The following is a 27,678-nucleotide window of genomic DNA, read 5'->3' as shown; positions in this document are numbered from 1 at the left end:
GAATCACTAAAATGTTGTTTTTTGTTTCTCTGGCAGAGATTTTTTCTTATTTCCTGGTCCCACTTCATAAAGCTGGCAACCTGGCATGCAAAATTGGACCTGGATCCAACTACTGGTTGTTAGAAACCAATGCCCCTCTTTGACTAGCGCCTACTTGACTACATGTGGTTAAGAGGCTTTTCCACTGGCAACAGTTATGTGGCACCAGGCTCTTATTTTAGGACCTACTACTCTGGATTTCCAAGCATGCTGAGTCAGGCAGAAAACTCCTGGTCAAAAGGTTGTCAGATAATGATTGGATAGAAAGTGAGGTGGCTGATTGCGTCAAAAGAGCAAGTTTTTTGATGCAATCAGTCATTTATAAAAATCCACAACAGCAACTGTGCGTATTTGGAGTTTCTCAGGAAAATGGCAGACCAAAAATAAAGCTTAACAAAGCTTCCATGTGTTTGTGTTTCGTATAAATCATGTTGCCCTTTTTGTACCACTATAACTGGTACTCAATTATTATGGAAAACCCATGTAGAGTCAAGCTGCACTGCTAAGGGCAAGTAGATAAAGACCATTCTGAGTCTCTGAGGTTTCTCAGTCTGTACCATCAGTTTCAGTTTTTTATGTGTTGTTGTGTATCATGTCTTTGTTCTGGTTTTATGTCTGTATGGACGATGAGTCTGTTGAAATAAAGCAATCATGGTGGGCATCAACATGGTTAAACTTAGCGCTTTAGCTACTGCCAAATAGCATGTTGTTGTAGTGTTTTAATGTTAACTAACTTTTTAATTAGCAGTACACCAACTCTTCAGGACTGAATTTAGGACGCCACTGCTTTAACATGTTTTCTGAAGTTCTTCTGCCCCCTTCTGGTCAAACGTCCTTAACTACGTCCCAAAAATGGGTTAACAGGTTTTGAATTTTTCACATGTATCATTTTCAGAGAAAACCAAAAGATTTGAACATATTTGTAATGACTGTTCTGGTTCTTTAAGTGACAACATTTCACCACAATGAAGAGATGGAGAGGATTCTGGGGTTAGACATGAAATAAATACTTTATTTTACACTCTACCATCTGTGTGCATTATTCTTCACAGATACTTTAACATGTCGGAGGAAGAAGCAAAGGTGCAGATATAAACACAGAGAAACAGCAAACAGCTGTTACTGCTGCTTTGATGCATTCATGGAAAAAATACACAAAACATTATGCGAAGCAGCAAAAACATTTCTTTACAGACAGATATATTATTATCATTATTATTATTATTCATATTCACACGATGAGTCTGAAACTCTGACAGCAGGTGAAATCCTCACAGTCCCAATTATCGTACAATTAGTCTTTGAACAAGCGAGTTTATCTGTAAATTATAATCCCTTGTCAGGTTGAAGCTGAAATGTAAGCAGCTTTTCTGAATGTTAAAATGGAGATTCAGAGCAGAGCTGTTGAGCCCAGCATGAAGGAGCTTCATTCACATCTTACAGAGTCAAACACCGCAAACCACGTTTGAGAGGAAAATTGCTTTCAGAAGAGTAGCTAGTAACAAACACTCGTCTGAAATTGAGAAAAAGCCAAAATCCAAAGAAAAGCTTAAAAAAAACTGCAAAAAAATATAATACTGAATTCCATTTGTTTCCACTCGGCTTCACTTTTGACCCTAAAAGCTTTTTTTTTCCCCTGTTGATGATTGTGGTATGTTGGAGTAAGAGAAATAAAAGTCAGACATAAAAATAAAAATAAAAATCACTATTCAGAGCCATTTTTCTGTTAAAAAATTGAACTGGACACAATGTTCTCCTGGATCATGAAGCGCTGCTGTTAAGACAAATAACCTCTTCTTGGTGAGCTGCCAGATTTAATTTCAACATCTGCAACACCAAGCAAGAAGCTTTTTGTTCACAGAGCGTTGTATCCAAGAAAGTTTAGTGGAAGGAAGAAATCAGATGGAAAAAGGTGCAAACGCTACAGGGATAATTACATACAAGGTGAAAGCAGGTATTGGAATTTCACTTGTTCACTCTTATCTTGTGTCACTGAAGACACAAATTTTCCATTTGTCTGATTTTTGTCCCTTTTACTGCTCCATACACGCTGGAGTAAGATTAAAAAGTGTTTTCGCCCTTCAAACATTCTTACATTTTGTGACATAACAACTGCAAACTAAAATGAATTTCATTGGGATCAACATCAAGTCGTGCATAACTGTGAAGTTAGGAAAATTATTTAAGAATAAAAATCTGAAAGTATGGCATGGATGAATTCAGTCTCCTAAACCCGAACAAATCATCCCAGAAAAATAGCTTGAGTTAAACAAGATTTAATAGATGTTCACACTTTAAAGTTTTGTCACAGATTTTCAATTGTACTTTAACTAGACCATTATAACTCAGCAGTTATAGTGGCAAACTGGAGCTCTATTGAGACTTATATATTTGCTGTTTTTTTATAAACTCCAGAAGAGATTTTTACAGTTTTCTTTCAACATTTTTCTACTCTTTTCCAGATCTGTCGTGTGCAGCTAACATTTGCACTGAAACTTTACAACCTGAGCTGTGAATCTCTGCAGCTCCTCTAGAGATACCGTGACCCTCTAGGCTCAGTCTGTTTAGGTGAACGGCCCTGTCACATAAAATAACCAAAACATATAATAAAGTTTATGGTTGTAATGTGACAAAACATAAAAAGTTGTGGACTTTTTATTGTGGAAACTCCCTGGATGTTCAGGTTTGAGGTTTTCCACGGATCGGCTGTTTCTAACAGTTAAAAGCTGGATTGGAGTCGACACAAAGGTCACATATTCATACATTTTGTGAGCCAAAGCCTGTCAGTGTTCAAAGCTCCAGTTCAAACATCATCATCATCACATTAACAAAAAATGTCACTGTACACGACCGGACCGCCGCCACGTACTGAAGGGTCCAATATGAGTTGCTTTAGATACTTGAAGGACTTCCGTTCTGAAGAGCTGGTGTTAGCGGTGAAGCGCCTCCGTCTCAGGTCTGGTGTTTGAGAGCGTGCCGGTTTCTTTTTTCCCACAATGCAGTTCTGTAGCTCTTCATCTTCTCAGTCTTCCTCTTCACAACAGCGTCCTCCTCCCTGCAGGCAAAAACAATTTTCTTTATTTTTCTTGGTCAGCAAAATAAAAACATAGTTTTCACGTCTGTTTAAATGTAGGGTTGTTATGAAGCCAATAAATTTAAACAATTCTCTTATTGGTTTTTTCACAGATAAAATAGAATTGTATAAATCTGAAAATTGTTTTTTAATAAAGAAACTATTAATGATTTTGATGATTGTACTCGACAAGTACTGCTACAAGTTTCTCAATTGGTGACTGAATGTTATTTCATGACTTTATTTTTGTGTTTTTATGATGTAAAGCAGTTTGAACTGCTGAAATATGGTACACAAATAAACTTGATTGATTGATCCAGTGCATTGAACATTTTAGGTATTAAATAAGACATTTTAAAATTACTTGGAAAAAAGTGAAACGGGCTTTAATGTCACTGTTTTTAAGTGAAAATCAGATATAAATGGGAGTAAACCATATCGGCAATAATATTTACAACAATGCAAGGAACCAAATTTGCAAATATATAATGTAGTACAGTAATTGCACCTGTGTCCATTTGTGCCTGTATGGTTATTTGTTTGCAGAGTTGCAGGAGGAAATCTCATGAAAGTGTTGGATGAGAACCAGAACGGGAAGATGGAGGCCGTAAAATCCCCCATCAGGCCCTGGAGCTTCTGGTCTCTGTTTTCATGTGCAGTCACATGTGCAGTCAACATGCATGTGTGTGTGTGTGTGTGTGTTCACTCACAGTGTTTGTATGTGCTCAGAGCAGAAGCTGAAACACTCAGTGTCCTGTGAGTCAGTGCAGAAGCAGCGCTGCAGCTCCCTCCGGAGGCGCACCGACCCGAATCCGTACGGCACCACCTGGCTGGAAGACAAAAGATTCAGACATTTATTTTAAAATACTGGAATAGTTCTGATAAAATGGCTTCAATTTTAAAAAATTAGCTGCTTGAAACCGGAGGATCAGTTTGATTCTACACAGCCAGTTACATATTTAGCTTGCTAACTAAATATTTATTTTACAGTCAAGTATTTAGTTTGAAACCAAATAGTTAATATGGAACTAAATATTTAGTGCCAATTTCCAATTCTCTTTTGAATATATTTGATGTGCCTCTCATCAAAGAAGGTTAATTTTAAAAAACATTTATATTTTGACAGATGTTTGGATTCAAATTAAAAAAATATGCATGAATATAGATTTCTAGTTCACAGCAGTCTTGGGATTCATTCATTCACTTCCTAAAACCTCAATTTTTTAATTTCAGAAAGCCTGATAAAGTTTAACATTCATTTTGTTTTTGGTGCAGGAACCTCTGAGTTTGTTTCTACAGTCAGATTTATGAATGCGGATATTTGACGAGTCTTTAATAATCTGACTGTTTTACACCATAAGGCTATATTTCTTTAATTTGCATATTTGTGACATTGTTTATTCACAGTAAAAGGCTTCAATGAATTCAGTATTTACTGCTCATGACAGATAAACCTGAACTCAAAATAAATTCGAGCTCACGATTACAAACTGGAAGGTTTGGAAAGGATTTCCCAGAAATCCATCAAAAACCTGCAATTATCCTTCTGTGAGCCAAAGTTTAATACAAACCACAAACATGGCTCCTGTGATCTGTTTCTGGAGCTGGATGTTCGTGGTGCCGGAGTGGCTGCAGGTTAAAGCCGGACCATCGGCTGCATTAATGCGACCGCAGCGGGAACCGTCTGCAGCTCAGCGCTTCAGCTTTAAATAAAGGTGTAACAGCAAATTAAACCAGAATTGCTTCCAAATGGAACATTTTTGAACCAAATTTAGACGTATAAGAGTTGAACGACTCTGTTATCGGCAGCACATCTGGATCTCATTTCCCCCCCACAGCTGGAGATAACATATAACCCCTTTCATCTCCTCCTCCGCCTCAGTTGCCTCATTTCTCATTTAAGGTAACAATATCATTTATTTTCCTCTCAGCGGCTTGTTGACCTCCCTGCTGTTGCCTCCACCTTCCATCCCTCCTGAGTGTCAGAGGACCCATTTCTTGGGCTGCAGGGAGGAATAAATCTGGGTGACCTGAACTGCTGAACTGCTGAACTGCAGCTCAATGAGTAACGGCTGCATAGTGGCAGATACTCGATGTTTCTTCCCTGTTATTGTTGCCAGAAAACATCAAACAGCCCAGAAATCGGTGCCAACATTTCCTCTGCCTTCACATAGATGAGTGGCAGCTACTGGACTGTCTGATGTGACCTTTGCAGCCTTCTGGCTTTAAAAGAACCGGACCTGTAGCTGGTGTTGTTGGAGTCTGACCACAGCTGCAGCCATACGTTTACATTCATTCATAACGGACTTTCATATTTCTCCGGACTTTTGATAGAAAGCTGGCTGCACACGTTTGAATCTGTTATGGATTTAACATCATTTTACATTCAGACTTGAATAAATTATTTGCTTCCTTCCAGATGTCTTTCTGTTTTCCTCTGTTCCCCCACTTAACTGTTTCAGATCAACAAGTGATAATAAGGTAACGAATGATGAAATTTGAAAATTCATGGATTAGGATTAGCAACAATTTATTCCATTCGCATCTCATTCAGATTTAAGTCCATACTTTGACTAGGCCACTGCAGAACTTTATTGTTTTTCTGAATCATTCAGATGTGGATCTGATTCTCCTTCAAGCAGAAAAGCATTCCCAGATCATTATACTGCCTCTACCGTGTGACAGCAGTTCTGATGTTCTTTTGGGGATTATCATCATGATTTTTTTAAGTGATGCAGACTTTTGGGTTAACAGTGGTTGGTTTTGATAACTTTTCCTTTAAAAAAACAGAATAATTTGGAAACTGCATGTTGTGTTTACTCTACTTAACTGTTGGTGGCACAAAAACTTGAAATATTTAACTGCCTGCATGAAGATTTTCCCCTCTTCATAAATCAGAGGAAATCTTCAATGCGTTCCAACGTTTTCTGTATTTTAAAATGGCTGCAGTTGAGTGTTGTAAAATTGTTCCCTCCTGGAAAAGAAATAAGTCTTTAAAAGCCCCAAAAGAAGAAGGTTCATGCTGAGTACATCGATTTACTAAGACCAAACGCACCAGCTCCCAGCTTTAATAGAGAATGTCTCTTTTTATTACCTGAAAATATGAGCTGACAGTTCCTGACACAAGTACAAAAATCTGCCCAAACATCGGTGTTACCATGGAAACCGAGGGTAAGAGTATTTAAACCGTATTAGACAGTCAACGTTTGGATGATGTTTACGGCGGTGGCTGCCAGATAAACTGCTTCATGGTGTGTCCTTGTAAATCCAACGTGTCCAGATGTGGAGAAAACTTAAATTGAGTTTCACTCTCTGTTCCTCCGTCCCTCTGTTCCTCCATCCCTCCGTTTCTCCATTCCTCCATCCCTCCGTTTCTCCGTTCCGTCTTTCACCTGGACTGCAGCTGTGCTGGATGCCTAAAGGCAGCTATCGAAAACCCAAACTCCTCGTTTATTTCACTACTATTTGGACATTTCTTAGGGTGAATCTCTGACTTTAAGCAACATTTACTTTATAGGACTGTTGTTTTCCTCCCAAATGATTCACTTGATGTTTGTGGTTATAACAATGTAATAAAAAAACAATTTATTTTCCAGGCTCTTCAAGGCTCTCAGATAAAAGTCAGATAGTTTTACTGATCTGTTAATTTTGATGTAAATTAGACTTTAGATTATTATTTATTTTTAAATAATAATCTAATTCAATAAATAGGATTTACTGAGAAAATGATACAACAAATGCTTGTATAATTTCTTAATTGGTATTTTTCAGATTATTTTTATTTTTATCATGATTGATTGACAGAATGTTTATGTGTAAAACTAAGTGCACAGTGCAACATTTTGCAGTGCAACGTCACAAAGTGACACTAAAACAAAACAAAGATGACTCCCAGCAGAGATACAGTAGCTGCTAATTGGGAATGTTGGGAATTGGGAGCGTTAAGGTTTTCCAGGCAGTTACAGTGAAAATCAGAATCTAGAAATGAAATATTAACAGTAGAATTTTGTGAAGAAAAAAGTATTGCCACAAATAATTTAAATTGTAGAATGGAAAAGTCTTGAAAATTTAAACAGATTTCCATTCCAAGTCCCTAACAGCAGACAAATCTGAAATTTCATTTAAACACTTTAAATGAGTTTTATACCATAAATTCAAATTATTTTGCATTTTCTTGTATGAAGCCATTAGTGAATCTGTTCTACTCTATGTTACGTTAAATTGAATACAGGGCCACATTTTGTTGCATTAAAACTATTTTATTGGATTTTCTTTATTAAAGGGATTTGCAATATTAGCATTTGTTCCTTTAAATACCAAATAATTTACTTCCAGTTTCCTCTGACCATCATCTTCCAGCTGTTTGGACAAACAGGATCTCTGATGGTTTTCTTTCAACACCTGGTTTCTTCTTGTCTCTTTTTCAGAAAGGATTAATTTTTTGAGTTCATTACTAATATTTGTCAACTAAATATTTGCCTGAATATCCAATTGTACAAAAAAGTATTGCGTTGTGTTTTTGCTGCCAATCACATATTAAGTCAATTAGAAATGATAGATTTGAACATTTCACCAACCATCAGTGTAATTCTTGGAATGCTGGTAATTAGATTAGGTGTTTTCATTTCTCAAGCTGAAAAGTTGGCTTACTGAAGAGACGAATGTTTTTAAGAGAATGATTTAAGACGAAAGAGACCGCAGCGTTTAGTGGCAGTTAGTGATGGTGGGCACCGCTTCTGCTGTTTAAGAGCTTTTTATGGAGAAGGCAGGAAGATCTCCTGTAACCACACTGCTATGTTTAGACCAAACCAACAATCTGAGACAGTTTGGGATCCTCTCTGGAAGCTATTTTGGTGAGACCCTTTTTTTTACTTGACCTCAACTTAATTAATTTTGAGTCTGACTGTAAAGACCTTTAATTCAGCCTCAAAACATCTGCAAATTTATGGGGAAATGACAAAAAAATGAGCTTTAGCTGTTACTTGAACTGATGGGAAACACATCTGATTTTCAGAAATCAGGCACATTTTTACAGTCTATAAAGAACACTTTCCTCATTGGTTTTACTGGTCAGATATTAATGCTTAGCTAAAGTTTTACAAGTTTAAGTCATTTCTGAGGAACATTTCCAACTGCACTGGTAAGCGATTTCTAAATGGGAGCAGCCTAGGAGGGGTTAACTGGTTGTGGGTAAAGGAGCATCTGACTATAATAGCCTTAAACTCTTGAGGTTTCTTCATTCTGTTGTTAAAAGTTTCAAGCCGGCTATTTAGGAAACCAGAGGAAACACTCCAGAAATTACCCTTCTTTAGGAAAGATGTGCTTTCTTATTACCTCCACCACAGCTAACTGCTCAGTCATTGCTTGTGCATACTCAACTAAAATCCAGTTAGTTGGAGGTGATTGTGAATGGAGATGTGTTTCCTCTTATTTAAAACCAGGCAAATTAAAAGACATGCATGTGGTCCTAACAATGTTTCAGTGACATTTTGGCTTCTTCTTTTCTTTTAAACTGGAGTCAGGTCTCTAGTCTAACTTAAACATGTATTCCTCTGGTGTCATTAAAACGTTCACAGGCAAAGTTTGAACTTTATGGGGAAGGAGCTACGTTGTAAATAGCTACATTCACTTCAGCAACGTTTTAGGGCCAATGTTATCTAGAACAGTCTAGGACTGTAGGCACCACTGGTTCCGGGACCAGAAGTTATTATCAGGCAGTCGGCATGGCGCCTAAACTATCTGGTTGAGGACCAGCTACTTTACTATTTTTAACACTCCACACAGGAGTCCTTAAGATGATGGAGCAGATATAAAATATTGCAAAATGTGTCTTGATTAAAATCAATATTCTCATAATATCTCAACATGATGGTTTCTGTAAGCCAAAGGTCGAAAGCCAAGAAAATAGCTAAAATAAAAAAGTATTTAGACAGAAATCAAGTTACTATCAGCAAGAATTAACACCAGTTGGTTTAAACCGTACTGGTGGCCTATAAAACCTAATTTACTACCAAGGAATCACCCCAGGAGCATGATGGGTAAGATCTCTGCAACCTTACCGTTGCAGAACATACTGTTGGTGCTAGTTTCACAATGTTTGAATGAATCTGTTGCTAAACTCTAGAGATTCTTCAATGACAGATTTCTGCATCCTATGTGCAAAATGAGTGTAATCACAGGTTCTTCCTCCCAGCAGCTGTTGGACTCTAGAACCATCACCGCTGGTTTCTGCAGTTATTTTCACAGTTTTACTCATTTTAAATTACAACGGTGCTGATACTTTCACATCTTTGTTGTTTGAACAATTTTTATTTTTGTATATTGTAAATAGTTTGCTGTTTTTAAAGAACTGGGTGTGCTATGGTCCAGTGAGACCAAACATTAACTCTTTAGATGCCGCTGCATGCGCCATGTTTACCAGTAGAGAAGTGAGGACGTGGGAACATCATGCGACTAAACGAAGGATGAATAGAGAAATGTAAAACATTCTCAACAAAAGGATTAACAAGTCAGACAAATGATTTCAATCCAACTGTAAATTTATGAAAAGGAATAAAGATCAGAGTTTATGGAAGACAGTTTGTGTCCAAAATTATAGCTGAGCAACAAATTAGATAATTTGTTCCATACTTTACAGAAAACAGTTCTTAAGAAGCGTCTTCATTACTGCCTGATTCCACTTTATCACCCATAAGATAATTCATGGATTTATATGTTTTGTACATGTGGATACGGTTGGTTTCCCTGTACATCTGGTGTGAGTTTCATGTTGGTCCTCATTAGAAATATATTTTCTGGGGAAAACCATGACGTCTTTGACATTCATCTTCCCAGCTGGGCAGATTTATAGCAGGAGAAGCTTCACTTTGGAAAGCTGGTACTCTGTTCACAAAATGTTTAACTTTAGCTAAATTAATCTGGTAATCTCAAGCATGTAAAGAATAATTGTATTTTCAATTAAAGAGGCTTGAACTTTACTGCAGTAGTTGTTCTTCATTTATCACTGATCTTGGAAAATATTATTAGATTGTTGTCTTTTAATTAGAGGTTGTAGAATTAATTTCAGACCGTTTGGGTCCAACAGTTTTCTGAAGAAACTTAATATTTGTTGTAGTTAAAGATGCTGTTTCTTCCCATCTGTAATTTAATGACCTTACAGGCTGAGAACTTAAACAGTGATGAGGAACCGGGACCACAGAGACAGTTTGTCTTCGTTTTGGACTGCAGCTGCTGTTTGCATATCCTCCCATCCAGCAGCTACTGCAGATTGTGTCTTATCTCTGCTATTCTTCATCATCAGCCCAGCACTCCAGCTCAGCCATTACCACAATAACAAACTCCTAAAATGTTTAATGTTGATCTCCCGTTTGCTCACCTCGGGGTATTGACCCAGACGATGCCGATGTGACAGAAAAAAATACACTCCTTGTCTTTCTGGTTCTCGCAGGAGCAGCGCTTTTCTCGCCGGTGGGCTGTGTGAGCGAGCTGCGCGAGGGGGCCCTCCTCCGCCACAGGGCTCATGTCAGATGCTGGGAAACACAGAGGAAAGAAAGTGATTAACGACATGGGAACTATCAGCTCAAAATGAGCAATCTTTTAGCTAAAACATTTAGATTTTGTTTTTAGAGACGATCGCAATGCCAGTTCAGTTACTGCCAGGATGAGAGAGGTGACACAAATGAAACAACATGAGGTCTGCATCACACCACTGCTGTGAAAAATCTAGTTTAAAAATCCCAGAGCAACTCATGTGGAGGCTGCAGTCCTTCATGCAGCTGTGGGGGGTTTAAAGTCCAGTTCTTGGCCGTTTCCTTAATATCTTCTCTTTCTCTTGTACTGTTTTTCTTGTTGATCTTCCATTATGGACACATAATCTTAAAAAAATTAACAATCAGAAGAACATACTCTGGTCAAAAGCTAGGTTCACACAGCAGGAAAATGCGACTCACACCTGATGTGTGCATGGCGTCTGAACGGCCCAGTTCAGATCATTTCGCCCTAAAAAAATATCTGATTTGTGCCACTTCCAATATTTGGTGCTAAATTAAATAAATATCTACTAGTTTTCACAGTGTGGACAGTCTGAACTGTCAAGTTGCATTTAATCTGACTTTTACATCACTGACATGAGACACGAGTCATAATTCAGCACCAGAAGAAGATGAAGAAAGTAGTGCTAACACTTTGGATGAAGGTAATCAAAAGAAAAGCAGCAGAAATTGGCTTTCATAATACCGTCAGTTCTCCTTGCTCAACAACTTCAAAACTGATCAATAAATGGACACTGGCGTCCATTAGTAGTTCTGTAAACAACGCGCTGCTGTGTGATGTTCTTCTTCTGCACATGCAGGTCACTTTAGGTCCACAAACCGTTCACACAAAAGTCTGATAGAAGTTACAATTAATTAGTAACGCAAACAAAAACAAGAAAATTGTATTCCAGCATTTAAAAGACTTTTTGTCCCACTTGCAAAATCTCAGTGTGGTGTAAGACCAGCATGCTGGACACGCCGTTCCCATACGGGCCTCATGCTGTGGAAAAGCTTCTCCTCAGCAGGAACACGGCGGTTGGTCATGGGATGATGGACGGCGTTAATACTGGACAGTCCTGGAAGGAAAGTCACGCCACACGGTCCAGTTCCTGTATCATATTTTGAAATTGCGCAACATGTGCCAGATTTTAAAGACGGCAAATGATTAGAGAGAAGAGCGATGGTTTGTGTGATGGGAGTTTCTGCTTTCTTTGAAATCTTTCGTTTGTGCTCAACGATAAAAATCTGTGAATAGCCGAATTTTTCACCCAACCACACACAGATCAGCTTCTCTTTTCTTTGTCTGGAACATTTTGTTTGTGATTAATTAGAATAACTGTGAAAATCTTCAAGGACCATGAATATTTTTTACAAGGCTATGATTTACGCTTGGATTACTGGCAGCTTGAAAAAACACAACGTAGAATAAAAATTTGGCTTTGCTTTCAGTTCAAGAAAGTAAAAAATTAGTCAACTTGATAGACACAAGATTACAGAAAGTAGTCCACAAACTACTCTCTGCAATAAGACCTTGGCTCCTGGCTGACAAACTCTTCCTGTAGCTGTTGGTTTCTAACCCTTATAGCAGGCCTCACACCACTAAACTGCATAAAGGCCACAGCAGGAACAGAAATAATGCACTGCAACTCAGTGCCTACACCTGAACACTCGCTGGCACATAACAACATGCACACCAGGGCATGTTAAAACCAGCACTCAGGACCCATAAAGCAGAGAGAGACCGCAGATAGGCTTTGATGTAGCTTACAGCACACACGGGAATGTTTGGGCGTCTCTAGAGGGTTTTACACGACTTACACGTGAGCAAAATAACCTCTCCTCTCTATAAACGGGCTAGTCTTCATGCTGCTCTGTCCTGGAGAATGAAATATTTGAGGTTGTTGTTCATGGAAGCTGTTATTTTGTTAACAGATGCACAAAACCTTCTGAGATACCTTGGCTAATTTTAGCGCTTTGGGTTTGTTTTATTTTTAGTAACATTCTGCGGCGTCTCACCGCCAGTAAGAGTTTAAGCTTTCAGGACATCTTGGAAAACAGCATTGATTCATTCAACTATCTTTAGGAGAAGAACAAAGTCTTTGTGAAACTGAAACACAACAATATTTCTCAATGTAAAGTCCTCGGCGCTGTGTGGACGCAACCATTCATGGAGTTTTTAGACCATATCTGAAACATTCGAAAGAAAAGCAGCTGGAGAATCTGAAATTCTTTGGTACAATAGAATGTGTTAAAATAAGCATTTTTAGAGGGAGCACCTCTATCTATAGTTAGTTGCAATAAGCATAAAGTACTAATCAGATCCATAAGTTATGCTACCAGCATGATAATTAGCCAAACTAAATTCAACCAAAGTAGAAAACTACTCATTTGGGTTTGCTCTGGCCCAACTGCAGTAGCAGCAGCCAGAGATTCATCTATCAATCACAAGCCAGCAGATGAGAAAGGAAGAGCACAACGTCCAGCTAACAAGATGTCTGTTTAATGTTTTCACCAGCTGGAGTTTGTTTAATGAACCAGAACCTGGAGTTTACTCAAGAATACCGTTTCCATTTAGTCTATTTTGATTTGATGAAGCATAAAATATTAGTATAAATGTGCTTGTTTCGGAAAGAAACAAAAAAACATTCCAGGAATTAGCGACGCAAACTGCAGCGAATTTGTAAACGCTGCCGGTGAGAGAACAGTCTGGGGTTGATTTCAGAGACAAACTTCCTGAGTGATTAAAAACCGGAGTTGGAACCGCAGTGCTCAGTTTGAGCTTGGAAAATTCATTTCTTTCAGATTTGTCAGCAGACAGCTCAGGAGATCCCAATGACTGGAGATGGTCTAGAAGAACTGAGCGTCTCCAGGTCAGAACCGTCTGAGCGCTGACAGGTTGGAGGCGGCGCCAAAAGGCGATGTTACGCCGTTTAGCCACGGTCATCGTGTATCCAAAAGCACACAGAGCGCGCCCTCGTTCAATTTCCTGCCTGTGGGCACATTGGTTTATTCATGGAAAGTTAAACAAGCAACTCAGAGGTCTCAACCCCACAATTTGAGGTGTTTTTTGACCAGTCTGGCATTCTGTCAGGTTATTAAATACAACTGTCACAAATAATATATGACACAGCTTCTTTACATGAGATTTTGGAGTTGAGTTCTTCTATTTATTTTCTCATGTAAACTCAAAGTATTGGACCAAATCGATTCTTTTTGATTCTTCTGTTTCTGACACGATTTATGTTCAAACTTCCACTTTTTTCCAGTTAAAATGGATGTTAACTATTTTCCTGGCCATTGTTTTTGCTCTGCTTGTATGATTCATAGATCAAAACAGATGCATTCTGTGTACTTCTACTCTCCCTCATTACAATAGTACTTACAGATTCCTGTGAAGAAAAACACGCTTAGCCTTTTTATTCGCTGCCATTTTAAGTATTCTCTAAGGTTTCTCTTATAAACTGGCCTTGAAGTCTCTCCTGAAAACGTTGTGAACACATAAAAACCAGCATGTCTGGCCACCAGGAGATTCTGACCTGCTTTGATTGGAGCTTTAGGGACTGCAGCAGCCCAGAGCAGCGCCCGAATCAAACTAAACATACTGAAAAGATTTTTTTTAAATACACAAGGATATCAAAAGTAAAAAATTCAAACGGTCCCTTTCTTTTTCCTTTCCTCAAAGCTCACCACACCCTTCTTTGAATGATGAAATCCATGTGTTCACCCAAACAAATCTGGTTCCTGCTCGTCTATCAGCTTCTTTGACAATCCTTCAGCATGTTTTCATTTTGCATCGACTTCAAACTAACCTTAAAACTTTTTTTTGCAAAGATCAGAAAGACTTTTATGTCTGACCATTCAGCAGGGATCATTTGGCTTTTATTAGATGTTAACATATTTCTGTTGATGGTGGGAGTTGGACTGTATGGAGTGAAAAAGGAATGGTGCGAGTACAGACCCTGTGGTGCTCCTGCTGGCTGATCACCTGGTTAGACACGCAGTCATTCAGTCTGTTTGTCAGGTAGTCATTGATCCTGGTAATTGTTGAAGCCTCTGATTCTTTTGGACTTTCTAACAAACCAAATGAGGCTCCCAGATATTATCAGACGATAAGACAGTCTAAAGCCGGAATGTCAAACATGGGTGAATGTTTTAAAGGGCCGGTTGTGCCAGAATGTATTGATAAAAATCCCTTAACAAACTGTTAAAATATTAATAAACAGTCTCTGTATTCAACAATTTCATATTAAAATTAAATAACATTTAACATCTTTTCACATTGATTAGTCACTGCAAGAATTTGTGACTTTTTACAGTCAAAATGAAAGATTTTGTGAAATTTTGCAATATTTTAGCTTATGAAAATGTGACCTTTTGTCACCTTCTATTATTGATCATGTACTGCAACTTCAATTCAAGAAAAGTTGAGGCAGCAGTTTAGTAGAAATAAGAATTACTGCCACCTGCAGGTGGGAGTTTGTAATGTCTTTATACATTTTTGAGGAAAATTTGCAGCAAACGCACAATGATGACTTAATGCAAAAAAATGGGGAATCTGTTGATTTTATGTGGATTTCTTGATCGTGAAAGGAACTGATTGGTAGAATTTGGCAGAATAAAGACAAAAATTGCTGCAATTTTATTGTTAAAATTATATTTAAATTCACAGCTGTTGTCTTCAAGGCTATATTTATGTGTCGCTTTGGAGTATAGAGAGCCACATAAAAAACTTTGGAGGGCCAGATATGACCTGCGGTCTAAAGGAAAAGTGTCAGAAAATGACACAAAAACAGACAAAAAGTCAGAAAATTAAAAAAAAAAAGTAAAACTGTAAATGTTCAACATGTCTGAATCCCTGAAAACCTACAGCGGAGTAAAACATTCCTGATTTTAACCTGAACTACATCAAACCTGTTTGAGTTGGATGAACTTTCACCTTCCTTCCTGAAAGGCCTCAACACTTCAACCACAGACTCTCTACTGGTACCAATATCAAACTTTCATCCTCTTCCAAAGTCCAGTCTGCCAGAGAGCTGCTCAACTCATCACCTGTAAGTTTCCTGGCGATCGGCTGTCATCGTCGTTTCTTCCTCACCAACGTAATTCAGTCTCATGAAAGACAAACAATCTCGCCTGCCTTGTTTTTGTAACCTGCAGTCCTGCCTGCCCTGAATCAGGTTAGAGTCGTGCATCAGACGAATCAGACACGCCTGAAAGCTTTCTGAGCCGCAGGCATTTCAATCTAAAACCTACAAGTCTTTTTAACTAGCAGTCACTGACTTCCTGAAGTGGAGCCTAACATCAAACCCAGTTTCTGTGAAAAAAGGTCAGAAAGGTTGAAGATTCAGATTCTTATTCAAGTTTGTTTGTTCTGAGCTGCTGGAGGAATGTCGTTCTGCAACCGGCAGACCGAACTCTGCGGTGCAAAATCGGTTCTGGTAAACAAGTAAATCAATCAGCGGTTTCACAGTCAGTGAGGTTAAATTTCAAAAGTCTGAGAAGTCTCCTGCTGCTGTGAAAAGCATAAGCAAAACTAGAAAAAAGATGTTAAAACAATAAAACCACCAACATTTTACCAGGCTGTTCTACGATCTGTTAATGGATGCCAGAGGGACGCAAACCACATGCGAGCATTTACTGGTTTGATGTTCGTCTTGAGCCAATTTGAAATTTAAGTCCTGGGAGGTTTCAGAATCACTTGTTTGTGACGTTCCAGCTTCAGTTGTAATAACTCAGACTAATATTATTCACGTCTGCTGGCACATCTGTAACAATACCAGCATTTTCCTTCCAGTGTGCAACCGGTGTCCTGTCTAAGACGGCGGACGGGATGTCAGATTTCATGCTGAAAGCTGGTAGTTTATTGTTTTCCTGCTCCAGGCGGTGTATCACGCTTTATGGATGCAAACACAACATTTTTTCCATTTCACATCTTGAGATGTTCCTGTCTCCCCTCCTGGCAGCGGTTCAGTCCGCTGAGCAGCCGTCAGCAACTCGGCTTCCTCTCCTGTAATTTCCTTTAGTGTTCTGCGGTTCCATAAACGTTCATGTTTTATGCAAGAAGTCATGGAAATTTGCCTCTGTTGGTTCACATGTATGTCTGCAGAATAAAAGAGGCAAATCCAAAGTTGAGGTTTGCAGTGAAACAACAATTGACAATGTTTGGCTTAATTAATTATGATTGTTATGTTAATTTAGTAAATTATTAGTAAAGAAAGAATTTAATTCGCCAAAAGACATAAATTCTCTACCAGGCCCTGTCTAAAAATACTAGATTATTATCATCATTAATATTCATAATAATAAAAAATGAAGAAACTCTAAATCTAAACTTCCACCATGCACTTAAACCAGTGAACCAAAAGGTGGAGAAACAAACTGATCCGATCCACCGACTAATGAATTATGACAATTAAATGGAATAATGAAAAATATATCATAAACTAATTATTATACTTGAAACTTTAGAAAAAACAACATATTACAACACGAAACAGGAAACGTCTAGTTTGTAATTTATTGTTTGACGGTAAAGAAAACTGGTTTTGAAGTCGTTTAGTTTAACGTGGAAACGTTTCTTAGCTCTGCTGAAAATCTGTTACCTGTTATAGGAGACTCTGCTTGGCTCCACAGGAGCTCCACAATATTTAGTGATATATATACAGGTGGATCAGCTGCTGATCCGTGTTTGGGCTGGCCAGAACCAGAATCCCCCGGCAGCCCAGAGGATTAGGTAACATCTTAGCAGCTATCAGCATGAATGAATGTATTGACCAGAACTCTTCGGCGTGAAGCGGTTTTGTGTTTGCAGTAAAAAAAAAAACCAACAATCCTGGAGGTTGATCTGTGCAAACTCAGGTTTCTTTGGACGTAACAGATGATGCCAACAGAAGAGCCAAGCTAAACTCCTTCCTGGCACATTTTGAAGCCTAAACGTCTCCAGCTTGAACACGGAGAACTGCTGGAAGGTTCCTGCAGCACAGAGGGTGAGAGGTACCATATGGTCCAAAAGCAACAGCCCCTAGTGGGCTGAAGGAGGGCAGCTGACCACCAGGAGACCGGACACTGCAGGACTCAACTCACACACTGATGGAGCCGTTCTACTGTTTAACTCCCATCATTAATCTGGGATTAAACCTTCTTTAAATGATCACTGATGGCTAATATCTACTAATTACTGTTTTATAGAGGATTAATCCCAGAATAACATGTTTGAAATCTGTAATCTGGAGAAAAAATACTCAAAATTCACCTGCAAAGAGGAGACCTGCTTCACAACCAACAAATCTTTTCCTTACAAACTGAATATGAATTCAGGCTGCTCACAGCATTTCTGTGAACATTCATCTTACAACTTTTTTCTCAGATTTCAAAATATATAAGTTTTTCTGAAATAGTGTTTTTTGAGAATTCTGACGTTTTTCTCAAAACTGTAAACTCTTTGCTCCTCCAGAAAGTAATTTCTTCTCACACCTGTCACTGGGACTGATTGCTCTCAGGTTTCTATCAGCCTCCAGTGTCTCAGATAAAATATTAGATACTTTGAAAGTTGTTGCTTTTTCTGCAGCATGTCCACAGTTTCTCTTTTTCTCTGGTTTTGAGGATTAAAACTGATATTTTCTTCCATTAAACTGTATTAGATGTCAGACATCTAACTATTAAACACAAAGAAATCAACTTAAAATCAGATTTAGAACAAAAGGAGGATAAAGGTAGAAGATTACTGTATCTGCTAATAAAATATTAAGTGACTTGGATCTGGCATCTGTTTCTTGTAGAAAGGAGCAGATTCAGAGCCGGGCCGGCTCTGCACAGACAGCATGCAGGTTTTGTTCTCTGCATTTTCTTGCTCTCCTCCACATCTCGGATGGCAGACACGGAGAAGAAAACATTAAATCTAAAACTATTAGGCGTTTTAGATGCCTGTCTCTGCAGGCATCTAAAAAGTTAAGTTGTACTAATTCTGTTTAATTCAGGTCTTAAATTTGAACACTCCAGACCTAAATAAGACCAGATGCAGTTAGGCTGATCTGAATATCAGGGGAGAACTAAATGAGACCTGATGCTGGCCCGTTTCAACACGTGTTCATCATATAAAGGCCTTTTATCGCCAAGTCTCCATTAACTCTGAATTAATCTAGCAAATCTGACCCAGAATATGCAAATTAACTTAAATACACGGCTTACAGCTGCATTTTAGCCAAACCAAATGAGGAAAATTTATTGTTTAATGAGGGAAATCGCCAGTCTCAGTATCAGTATTCATCGATTTCTAAATTAAATCTGATATTTAAAGGTTTTCAGAGATTTAAAGTACCTTGCAGAAAAACCTGGAATGTTTTTTGCACAGGTAATCTTGTTGAATAGGGTAGTTTGTACTGATTTAGAGCTTTAAATACAACATTCAATGCTCCAAGCTATAAGTGTGTCATTTTAAAATTTGCTACACATTGCAGTTTAATCTGATTTCTATTACCAGCTTCAAACATCAAAGCCAAGTTTTTTTTGTCTTCCTCCCTGAGTCCATTTTTAATCTGTGATTAATTTTATTTCTTACATTTGGACTAATAGCCTCTTCCTGAGGCTTTTCATTAAGCATCTTCAGCTGCAGTGCAGATTGGCTGCTTTCCATGATGTCACACAAGGAAGCTGTTTGTCTGAGCTGTTGCCTTAAAGTACATCCACAGGTCAGTCGGTATGAATCAACCAATCAGAAGACTACAAAGCAATGACATCATAATCTGGTTATTTAATTATTTGAACATATGTAGAATTAGAAAAGTTGAAAATCTTTTTTTATATGGTGGAAAACAATGAAAAATAACATTTTGAAGAAATTTAACCTAAAAAAGAATAAAAATTATAATAGAATTTGTTAATGTATTTAAGAATTGCATCTTGAATGAGATCCAAAAACTCCTGGAATGAAGATTGATTGATTTATCTTAAATGGCAAATGAAAGAAAAAATTAGGAAGATGCACAACTAGATACATTTTGATGCTGTTTTGCTTCAGGTTGTTTCACAAAATAAAATAAGAATTTATGATGTTAAAAGCTGTTTTTATCTGAGCAGAGAATTACTTTGACATAAGAGCAACTTTAAACCTTACAGTCTGTCTAACAGGTCAGGAAAACAATAAGCTGGAGAGGAACATGACGTTTTCTGCAGCTGTAAAAGAAACTTTTATGGAGCCGAGTCTTCAAATCTTTTCATCATGAGAGACCAGGGCGTTCCAGGCAGGTGCCTTCAGATCAGAGATTTGTTTAATTTATAACTTCATTTTCTATTTTTACGTCTTTATAACATTCAAATTAAACTGAATTAAAGTGGGGGGCCTGTGAGCATCATCAACAGTAGCATGCGGATTCCTCTGGGTTAACAGTGTGAGGTAAACCTAAACCAGGGAGTGGCAGCCAAACTCATAAACTCTAGATTACATACCTTCTCCTAACAATCTCTGGATTTAGCAACATCTATCACTTAGAAAGGATTCATGTGAAATGAGAAAGCTTTTAAAACTAATCCTGGGTCTTTCACTGAGCATGAGATGTACCAGCCTGAGGGTACGTTTTGTTTTCACCTATTCATGCAGTCATAGCAGAACAACAGTAAAAATGCAATTGTAAATCCAATTTAAAATTAAATTCTGCAGCACACAAAGAGCTCCTGTGATCCTCATCCTTTATGTTTGTATCTGTTGGGTTCATGCAGGGGCAGACAGGAACCTGCAGGTAGAAGGCCAGCAGCCCCAGGGTCAAACACATTCCAGATTTTCCTGTGTGCAGACATGACCCCCCCACTGTGATGTTTTGCATTACATTCCTCAGGCATTATCCAGCCTCTTTGGGCAACGGGGAAAGTTTTCTTCACATATTTGGTTTCTTGAAGGCGTTACAAATGTCCTTCCGTCCTGCAAAGCTCATTAGTGCACACAACTGCGAAAAGCATCAGTTTACCACGGGGAAATAAAGAATCCATAAATGGCCTCTCTGACTGAATAACAGCACACAAACACAACCCAAAATCTGGGCTAGTCCCACCCTGAGTGATGCATCTAATTATTACTACCCACCAAAGTCTGTCGTAATGTGTGAAACTGTCAAGGAAGGCGTTATTGCATGTTACCACAAGACAAAAATCTAATTTATCAACACCTCTCAGCCAAATCAGACCAGGCTTTTACAAGTTTTACACAGAAATCCCTTTAACACACTCACCTTCAGCTGCAACCACTTAGAGACGAACCTGCCTCAGCTGTGGTGCAAATAATCAACTTCCAACTGAAACAGATTCACTTTCTGGAACAAATGAGCAGAATGTTGCTTTTATTTCACATCTCATCATTAAACCTGACATTAAAAAAGACAAACTGGGATTTTATCCAGGCAACACAGGCTCAAAACTGACCATCAGATTGTAGTTAACAGAAAAACGTAACAAATTTTATTCTTTCCACACCCAGATTTGATGCTTTCATCCCATTTATTACGTTTCCTCACCTTTGCTCAGTTCCAGCCCTTCAGATTACTCAGCTGCCATTATCCTGTCAAATTCTCCCATCCTCTGCAATGCAACTGATATTAAAGCTGGGACTTCCAAGAGTAATTATAGAAGAAAAACATGCATTATGTGTCCTTAGTTACCCAGTGACACAGTCCTTTAACTTAGTGAGATCACAGAGCTGGAGCTGCCTTACTGTAATACTGTGTACAGTGAGAAGATGCACATTGAAGCAATTTTAAAGCAAAGTTCTCAGTTTGGCTTAGAGACAGGACCTCACCCATATCAACAGTAGAAGAATAAATTCTGAAGTTTAGGACAGGTCTTACCTTGAAACTGATGGATCAGCATCAGAGTCGTAGCGAGAAGCCAGAAGAGAGTGAAGTCCATGCTGCTCTGCAGCCTCCAGGTGTGAAATGAAAGAAGAAAACTCTTTAGTCTCCAACCGGTAAACCCTGCAGGACCGTGGCTGCTGTAGACCTGAACACCTGCGGGTTTGAATGCTAGCGTTGTGTTCGTATGTCCAGACGGATCCGGTCAGGTAGCGCTGAAGGAAAACCCCGGTGTGGAGGGGCTCAGAGGCGTCTGCACGCTCCAGAAGCAGGGAGGATAATGAGCTGTGTGATAACAGGCGAAGAGGAAAAGAGAAGGAGGAGGAGGATGCAGAGGAGAAGCAGCTCCTGCAATGAGAACCATAAATTAAAGCCTCCTCTGGTTGACCTGTGTCTCGCTCTCACTGTGGTCCGCTCTGCTCGGCTCTGCTCTGTAACCTGGAGTCTGACGGCTCCCTCCAGGGATTCCCTCACAAAGCCATCCTCACACACCAAGCTGCCCTGTTTATTTTTAATCTACACACTCATGAAGAAGGAAAAACATCCATGCCATCCTGTCTGTAATGGTGTGGAAACGTTTTTCCACTTCATGGATTCCTTCTGTTTTTCCACACTTAAGTGTTTCAGCCTGGTCATCGGCTGTGAATAACCTCTTTTTCTAACCTCAGTGTCCCACCATGATCAGGATGAGCATCTCACTGCCTCAATTAAGGTTTCTACTTCATGATTTGACAATAAGAGAGAGAGTCTGGGCAAAAATTGGAGACTTTGAAGGCAGAACTCCTCCTGATCCAAAAGAACACAGAGGTTCGACTAACATTTTCTAGAAAAGTGTTGATGATCTTGAGGACTTTGGGGAAAAACGTCTGTGGACTGAAGAGACAAAAGAAAGCTTTTAGAAAGGTGTGTCTGGTTACATTAGCTGTAAAACTAACAGGATGCTCAGAACCAGAACATCAAACCTTCTGTTCAACATGGTGGTGGTAGTATGATGCTCTGGGACCAGAACCATACATTCAGCTCCATAGAAGAAGGAGAACATCCAGCTATCAGTCCACGGCTGGATGGATGATGGCTGGATGGGTAAACAAAAACTATGACGGTGTAGATGGATGAGCAATGAATGGACAGTAGAAAAAAAGAATAGAAGGTGAAAGATGGAAGATGGATGGATGTCTTGTTGAGCTTGTCCATCTTCTCCTCCATCTTGGATCTGATCGCAGGTCATTTCTCCTCATCGTCAGTCAGACGTTTTCACTCAGATGTTTGGAGTCTGAATCTTCTCCCAGGCGTCTCTGTTCAGGCTTTCAGTCAGACCCATTTGAAACTAAAGACCCAGAGACGCTCTCCCTCCATTAGCCGGGGGAAAAAAGACGATCAGAAACACCTTCTGCTGAGTGACAGGCTAAGACTTTGGCTTTGCATCACCAACACACCGGATTCGCGGCTGTTCACCGTCCTCCAGGTGAAACTGAGGGAGGGTGAGGTCTGTGTTCGCTCATTCGACCCAACAAGCACACTGATGGAGGATGTTACAAATCCTTTATCATCCATTCATCATTTCAGTCCCAAACGAGCCGTTTTCAGCTTCACTACTACTTTGGCAGATAATATTTCTGCATTTTTGTTAATGGGTCTCTTCTGAGGTCAGCTGGAGGAAAACACCAGGAAAATGACAAAACCTCAAGAAGCAGCTAAGTGGTTCTCTGTTTTATCAGGTTTAGGGGAAGCTGTCTCGCTGACTTTCTGTCAGTCTAACCGTGGATAAATGTTGTGGTAAACCATCATAGGACGTTCACAGAGACAATCCAAACATCTGGGAAGCAGATCCTGTGGTGGATAGGACTCCAAAGAGTCACTTGGTTGGGTTCCCCCAAAAACAGCTCCAAAAAGCCTTGTAAACCTCCATGGAATGAACATGCTGTCCCAACATGTGTGATTCACCTCAATAAAAGAGGAAACATAAACAGGCAGGGTCTCATTAGTGGACAACAGAAATAAACCTAGATTCTTTTTTCGCTAAAACCTGAGAAAATCAAATGACTTCCACACCGATTAAAGTAAACTGAGTCCACCTGTGTGTAATTTTATCTGGGTATTAAAGCAACTGTTCCGTGAAGATGTCAAAAGGTTTATTGCGAACATCAGAGAACAACCAGGATCATGAAGACCGAGGAAACCCAGCAGGTCAAGGCGAACGTTGTGGAATAGTTTAGAGCAGGGTTAGGTTCTACAACAACATCCAAAGCTTTGAGCATCTCTCACAGCGCTGTTCAACCCAACTGGGCCAACTGCAGGCCTGCAAACACCTCCACCTAAAACAACAAACTGGGAGAGGATCAGATTTTTAAAAACTCACAGCTAAGCACATCGAATTTTCCTTCCTATGCAAATCTTAGTGTTAGTTAAACTGAGCCAACACAGAGGTGATGGATTTGAATAAGATTGTGCCAATATTTCTAATATGTATCGAGTTTCCAAAAGCTGTTGCAAGAATTAAGAGCAACTGAACATTTATCAACTTATAGCAGTTCTGCCTATGCAGTTGGAGGTTTCATGTTAAAATGTGACGATGGAAAATCAGTCAGAGCCAGAGCACAAACACTGGCCACAGCCAGAGAAAACCATTTGGAAAGTCCTGAAGAAGAAACAAACCACTGGGATACCAAGTAAGAGACATCAAGCAGGTAGACCAAGGAAAACATCAGCAGCTGACGACAGAAATACACGGTGAGAACTTTAGAGAAGAAACAGATGTGAAGATCAGCAGCAACCTTTAGAAGTTACTCAAGATTATGCAAACTAAACATTAGCAAAAATAATAGAAGAATTAGAATCAAATTTGCTACTTTGTTTGCAAATTTAGTCCACTTTAATCTAGTTTGTTTGTCTGTGAGGTCCGGTTCGTTTGGGGAGGTGTGAATGTGCAACTGAACTAATGCTGACCAAAAACGATAGTCCGCCTCCAAACCTGGGTCTCGCTTTGGTAAAGTGAACTGTGATGCAGTTTGATATGCAAATGGCAAGCGGACAAGAGACTGCTTTAAATGCAGGAAGTGGATTACAGCACAAGGCATTCTGGGTAAATACAATCGGGCTCGTCAAACGCTAGCAGAAGAAATATCTCCCTTGCCAAAGAGAAATCGTACAACTGCGAAAAACTGACACTACTCTATTTTTGTTTACACTTTGTGAAGGAGGAGGTTGTACTTATATTTTCTTCAGATGTTTTTGTGTGGTTTCTTTCAGTGGTTCTTGGTGCAGCGCCCCCTCAGACCAGGAGGTGAACAGACTTTTCAGTTAGTTTGGTTCGTTTGACACAGTCCACATTTTTATGGACGAGGACTGTAGAAATGTGAAGCTGACTCTCTTCCTCACCACTGTGCTCTCACTGCAGTTCATGGTGGAGGTCATGGTCTGAAGAAGCCAAGAGAACTACAGTATCTGCGAAAAGCAAAGATGCCATCCAGGTTTCCAAACCAGACACCGTAATCTCCATGAGATGCTGTTCATGAACAACCTTGGCGGACACAGGGAACAAGCTCTACTTATACCAAGAACGTCAACACACGTAGATCCTTAATAGCCACCCAGATGCCCCAGAGTCCCACAGCACATATCTATCCTGCTAAATAGCTAATGTGTTATTAAACCAAATAATTAACCATGAGTCGCTCAGTAGAAGATTACTCCATCTTCTCCAGCCCATTGGATTTTATTTCATCTTGCAGACTCATTGGTGAGTCTTAGCATTGGATTTTTCCCAAAGAAAATGTTTTTAATGAGATAATGTCTGCTCATGGAAACTGTGGCAATGTAAATTTTACGGAGGGATTGTGGTTTTGTCAAATAAACTGTGTGTAGAGCCTGGGTCAGAACCTGAAACATTTGGTAATCCCTTAACACCACCAGCTCAAACAGGCCACTTTGAGTTATTCTGTTGTTTTTGTCGTAAAAATGAGCAATGACTTAATGTTTCTCCAGGATTACATAAGAGGTCATCTCATGTGTTAATAATGAACACTTTGTGATTTAATAACCATTTAGAGGTGCATAAAAACAAACTTTAATTGGGATTCCTATGGATTTTATTCTAGGGGAAAGAGGTTTTGTACATGAGGTGGAAGTTCAAACCGTAAAATTCAAATATGCACCCCTCTGTTTTTAAGATACTTTAGCAAATAATTGAAGCAGTTAAAATCTCAAATGCAACTTTGCTGTTAAAATATCTTTATACTACATAAAAGTCGAATTCTCAACGTCACTGAAATGCTGTGGTAGCATTTTAATGCCACAATATGACAAAATGATTAAATATTTGTTTTTCCTGAAAATATGACAGGAGCCAAAGTTATTTTACTTCATAAAAATAGTGACAAATATTTTTCTCAAATCCTGAAACAAATTTTTTTTAAGAGAAATTATTTGTTTCCTGATTAGATTGGCATAGAAACTAACAGCATTTTATGCAGAGATCTGCATGGGTTTCATAAAAATAATTCAAATTCAACAGCCTTGATGGAAATATTTAATGAAATATGAGCCGGAAAAGACAAAATACATTATTTCATTAAATGTACAGTATTTGTAGACTGATTGATTGTACATTGATCAAATTATACTGTTTTTCTTTTTCTTGGAAATCCTAACTTTCTACTTTCATGTTCTTTGCCATATTTAATCCAACAATTCTTTTGGTTTCTCCATTTCTCTGCTCTTCATTTAGCCAAATGTAGGATATTTTGTCAGATCTCAGTAAATTAGAGAGCAGAAACTGGACGGCAGCCTGACTCTGTCGCCCCGAGACACATCGAGATTATAAAGGTGGAGGTGAAATAATACAGGAGAGGAAGAGACCAGTGGGGAGAAACGGAAGAGAGAAAGGAAACGTTTAAAAAATGCCATCAATAGAAAAAAGTCAGAAGTAAATAAAAACAACATTTTGTCCAGCTGTAATTTCTGTGTTGGAATGAGAAAGATTAAGGATTGTTTTAATGAGTAAAGCCAATCAGACAACAACAAAACTGATTATTAAAAAGAAGAAAAAGAGTAGAAACATTAATGGACAGATAGCAGACAGACTCGTGTTTCTTGGAAGACAATCCTGTGAAATACTTCAAAAACCTCTCTGGTAATCTCTGCTTTCATGACAACTTCATAAAATGCTCCGAGGCCACATTCCTTTACCCTTTTCTGTTGTCTTTTCATGTCTTCATAGACCCATAAAGAGCAGCAGTATTTCATTTCATGACTCAGTGGATTTAGTGAAAGTTGCACAAACTGCTGTGGGACGGTAACGGGTCTGAAACGGGCTGCACGGCTTTTCCAGCAGAAACGACTCAAATGACCTGGTTGGAAGTTTTTGTTACTCCATTAAAGCTCCACAACCTTTTAAGTACATCTTAGATTTTATTTTATATTCTATTAATTCAGAAGTCTTGAAAAAGGTTTTTAGAAAAATTAGGAAAGTGCAGATGATGATGCTGTGGTTCTTTTAGCTATTTGAGAGATTTTCATTTCAAAGCAACACATCGAACACACTTTGACATGATGGAAAAATCAAAAGAAGACATCAGGAAGGGAACTGCGGAGCTCCTAAAGTCAGGTTCATACATGCTTCTGATTCCTAAATGCCTGGAGGTGGCATCTGGATCGACTCAAACTGCATGCAGTTCAGGAAGGGGACGGGTTCAGAGTCCAATACATGGGCAGGTTTTGGAGTTAAACATGTGAATAAACTCCAGAACAAAATCCTAAAATGTTGCGTTGGTAAGAGAGCATCAGCGGGTTCAGCACCAACATGGACTCAAAGAGGAAGACGCCATCGGCCCAAAAGGAATATAAAAGCCACATTACAGTTTGACGTGTCCTGTGGTCAGTGAGGAGCCTCTTTACTGCAGAGGCAGCTGCTCACTTTCATGAAATAGAAATGAAATTTATTTTTACTTCATGCTGAACAAACTGAAGTCACCAGAATTTCAAGAAGAAAATTACAAACTGAAACCTGCGACAGAACCAGACTGCCTCCTCTCCTACCTTCACTAAAATCCCACAAATGTTAACATCTGTTTCCCGGTGTGTGGACGCCACTCTGCACCTGTGGAAAAGCTGTGAAAACTCCCTACTGGGAGTACTGGAAGTGCTGGGGAGGTTGATAAATTCTCCACACCGATGGCTCTGGCAGCTGGAAAAGGAGAGA

At 39.0% G+C, this 27,678-nt stretch overlaps 1 protein-coding gene across 1 annotated transcript; it reads right to left on the bottom strand.

The window, feature by feature from the left end:
* Positions 1-1,025: 1,025 nt before the first annotated feature.
* LOC116734554 (endothelin-2) lies at positions 1,026-21,871 on the bottom strand. Its single transcript, XM_032586024.1, has 4 exons — positions 21,477-21,871; positions 10,488-10,641; positions 3,823-3,942; positions 1,026-3,094 (listed from the first exon to the last, which is right to left on the bottom strand). The coding sequence occupies exons 1-4, from the start codon at positions 21,535-21,537 to the stop codon at positions 2,992-2,994; spliced, it is 438 nt and encodes a 145-aa protein (XP_032441915.1). The 5' UTR covers positions 21,538-21,871; the 3' UTR covers positions 1,026-2,991.
* Positions 21,872-27,678: the final 5,807 nt, after the last annotated feature.

This window comes from Xiphophorus hellerii, chromosome 15 (genome assembly GCF_003331165.1).
Source record: "Xiphophorus hellerii strain 12219 chromosome 15, Xiphophorus_hellerii-4.1, whole genome shotgun sequence".
Lineage (NCBI taxonomy): Eukaryota > Metazoa > Chordata > Actinopteri > Cyprinodontiformes > Poeciliidae > Xiphophorus > Xiphophorus hellerii.
The sequence above is the reverse complement of the archived record's forward strand: the minus strand, read 5'-3'. Positions and strand labels throughout refer to the sequence as shown.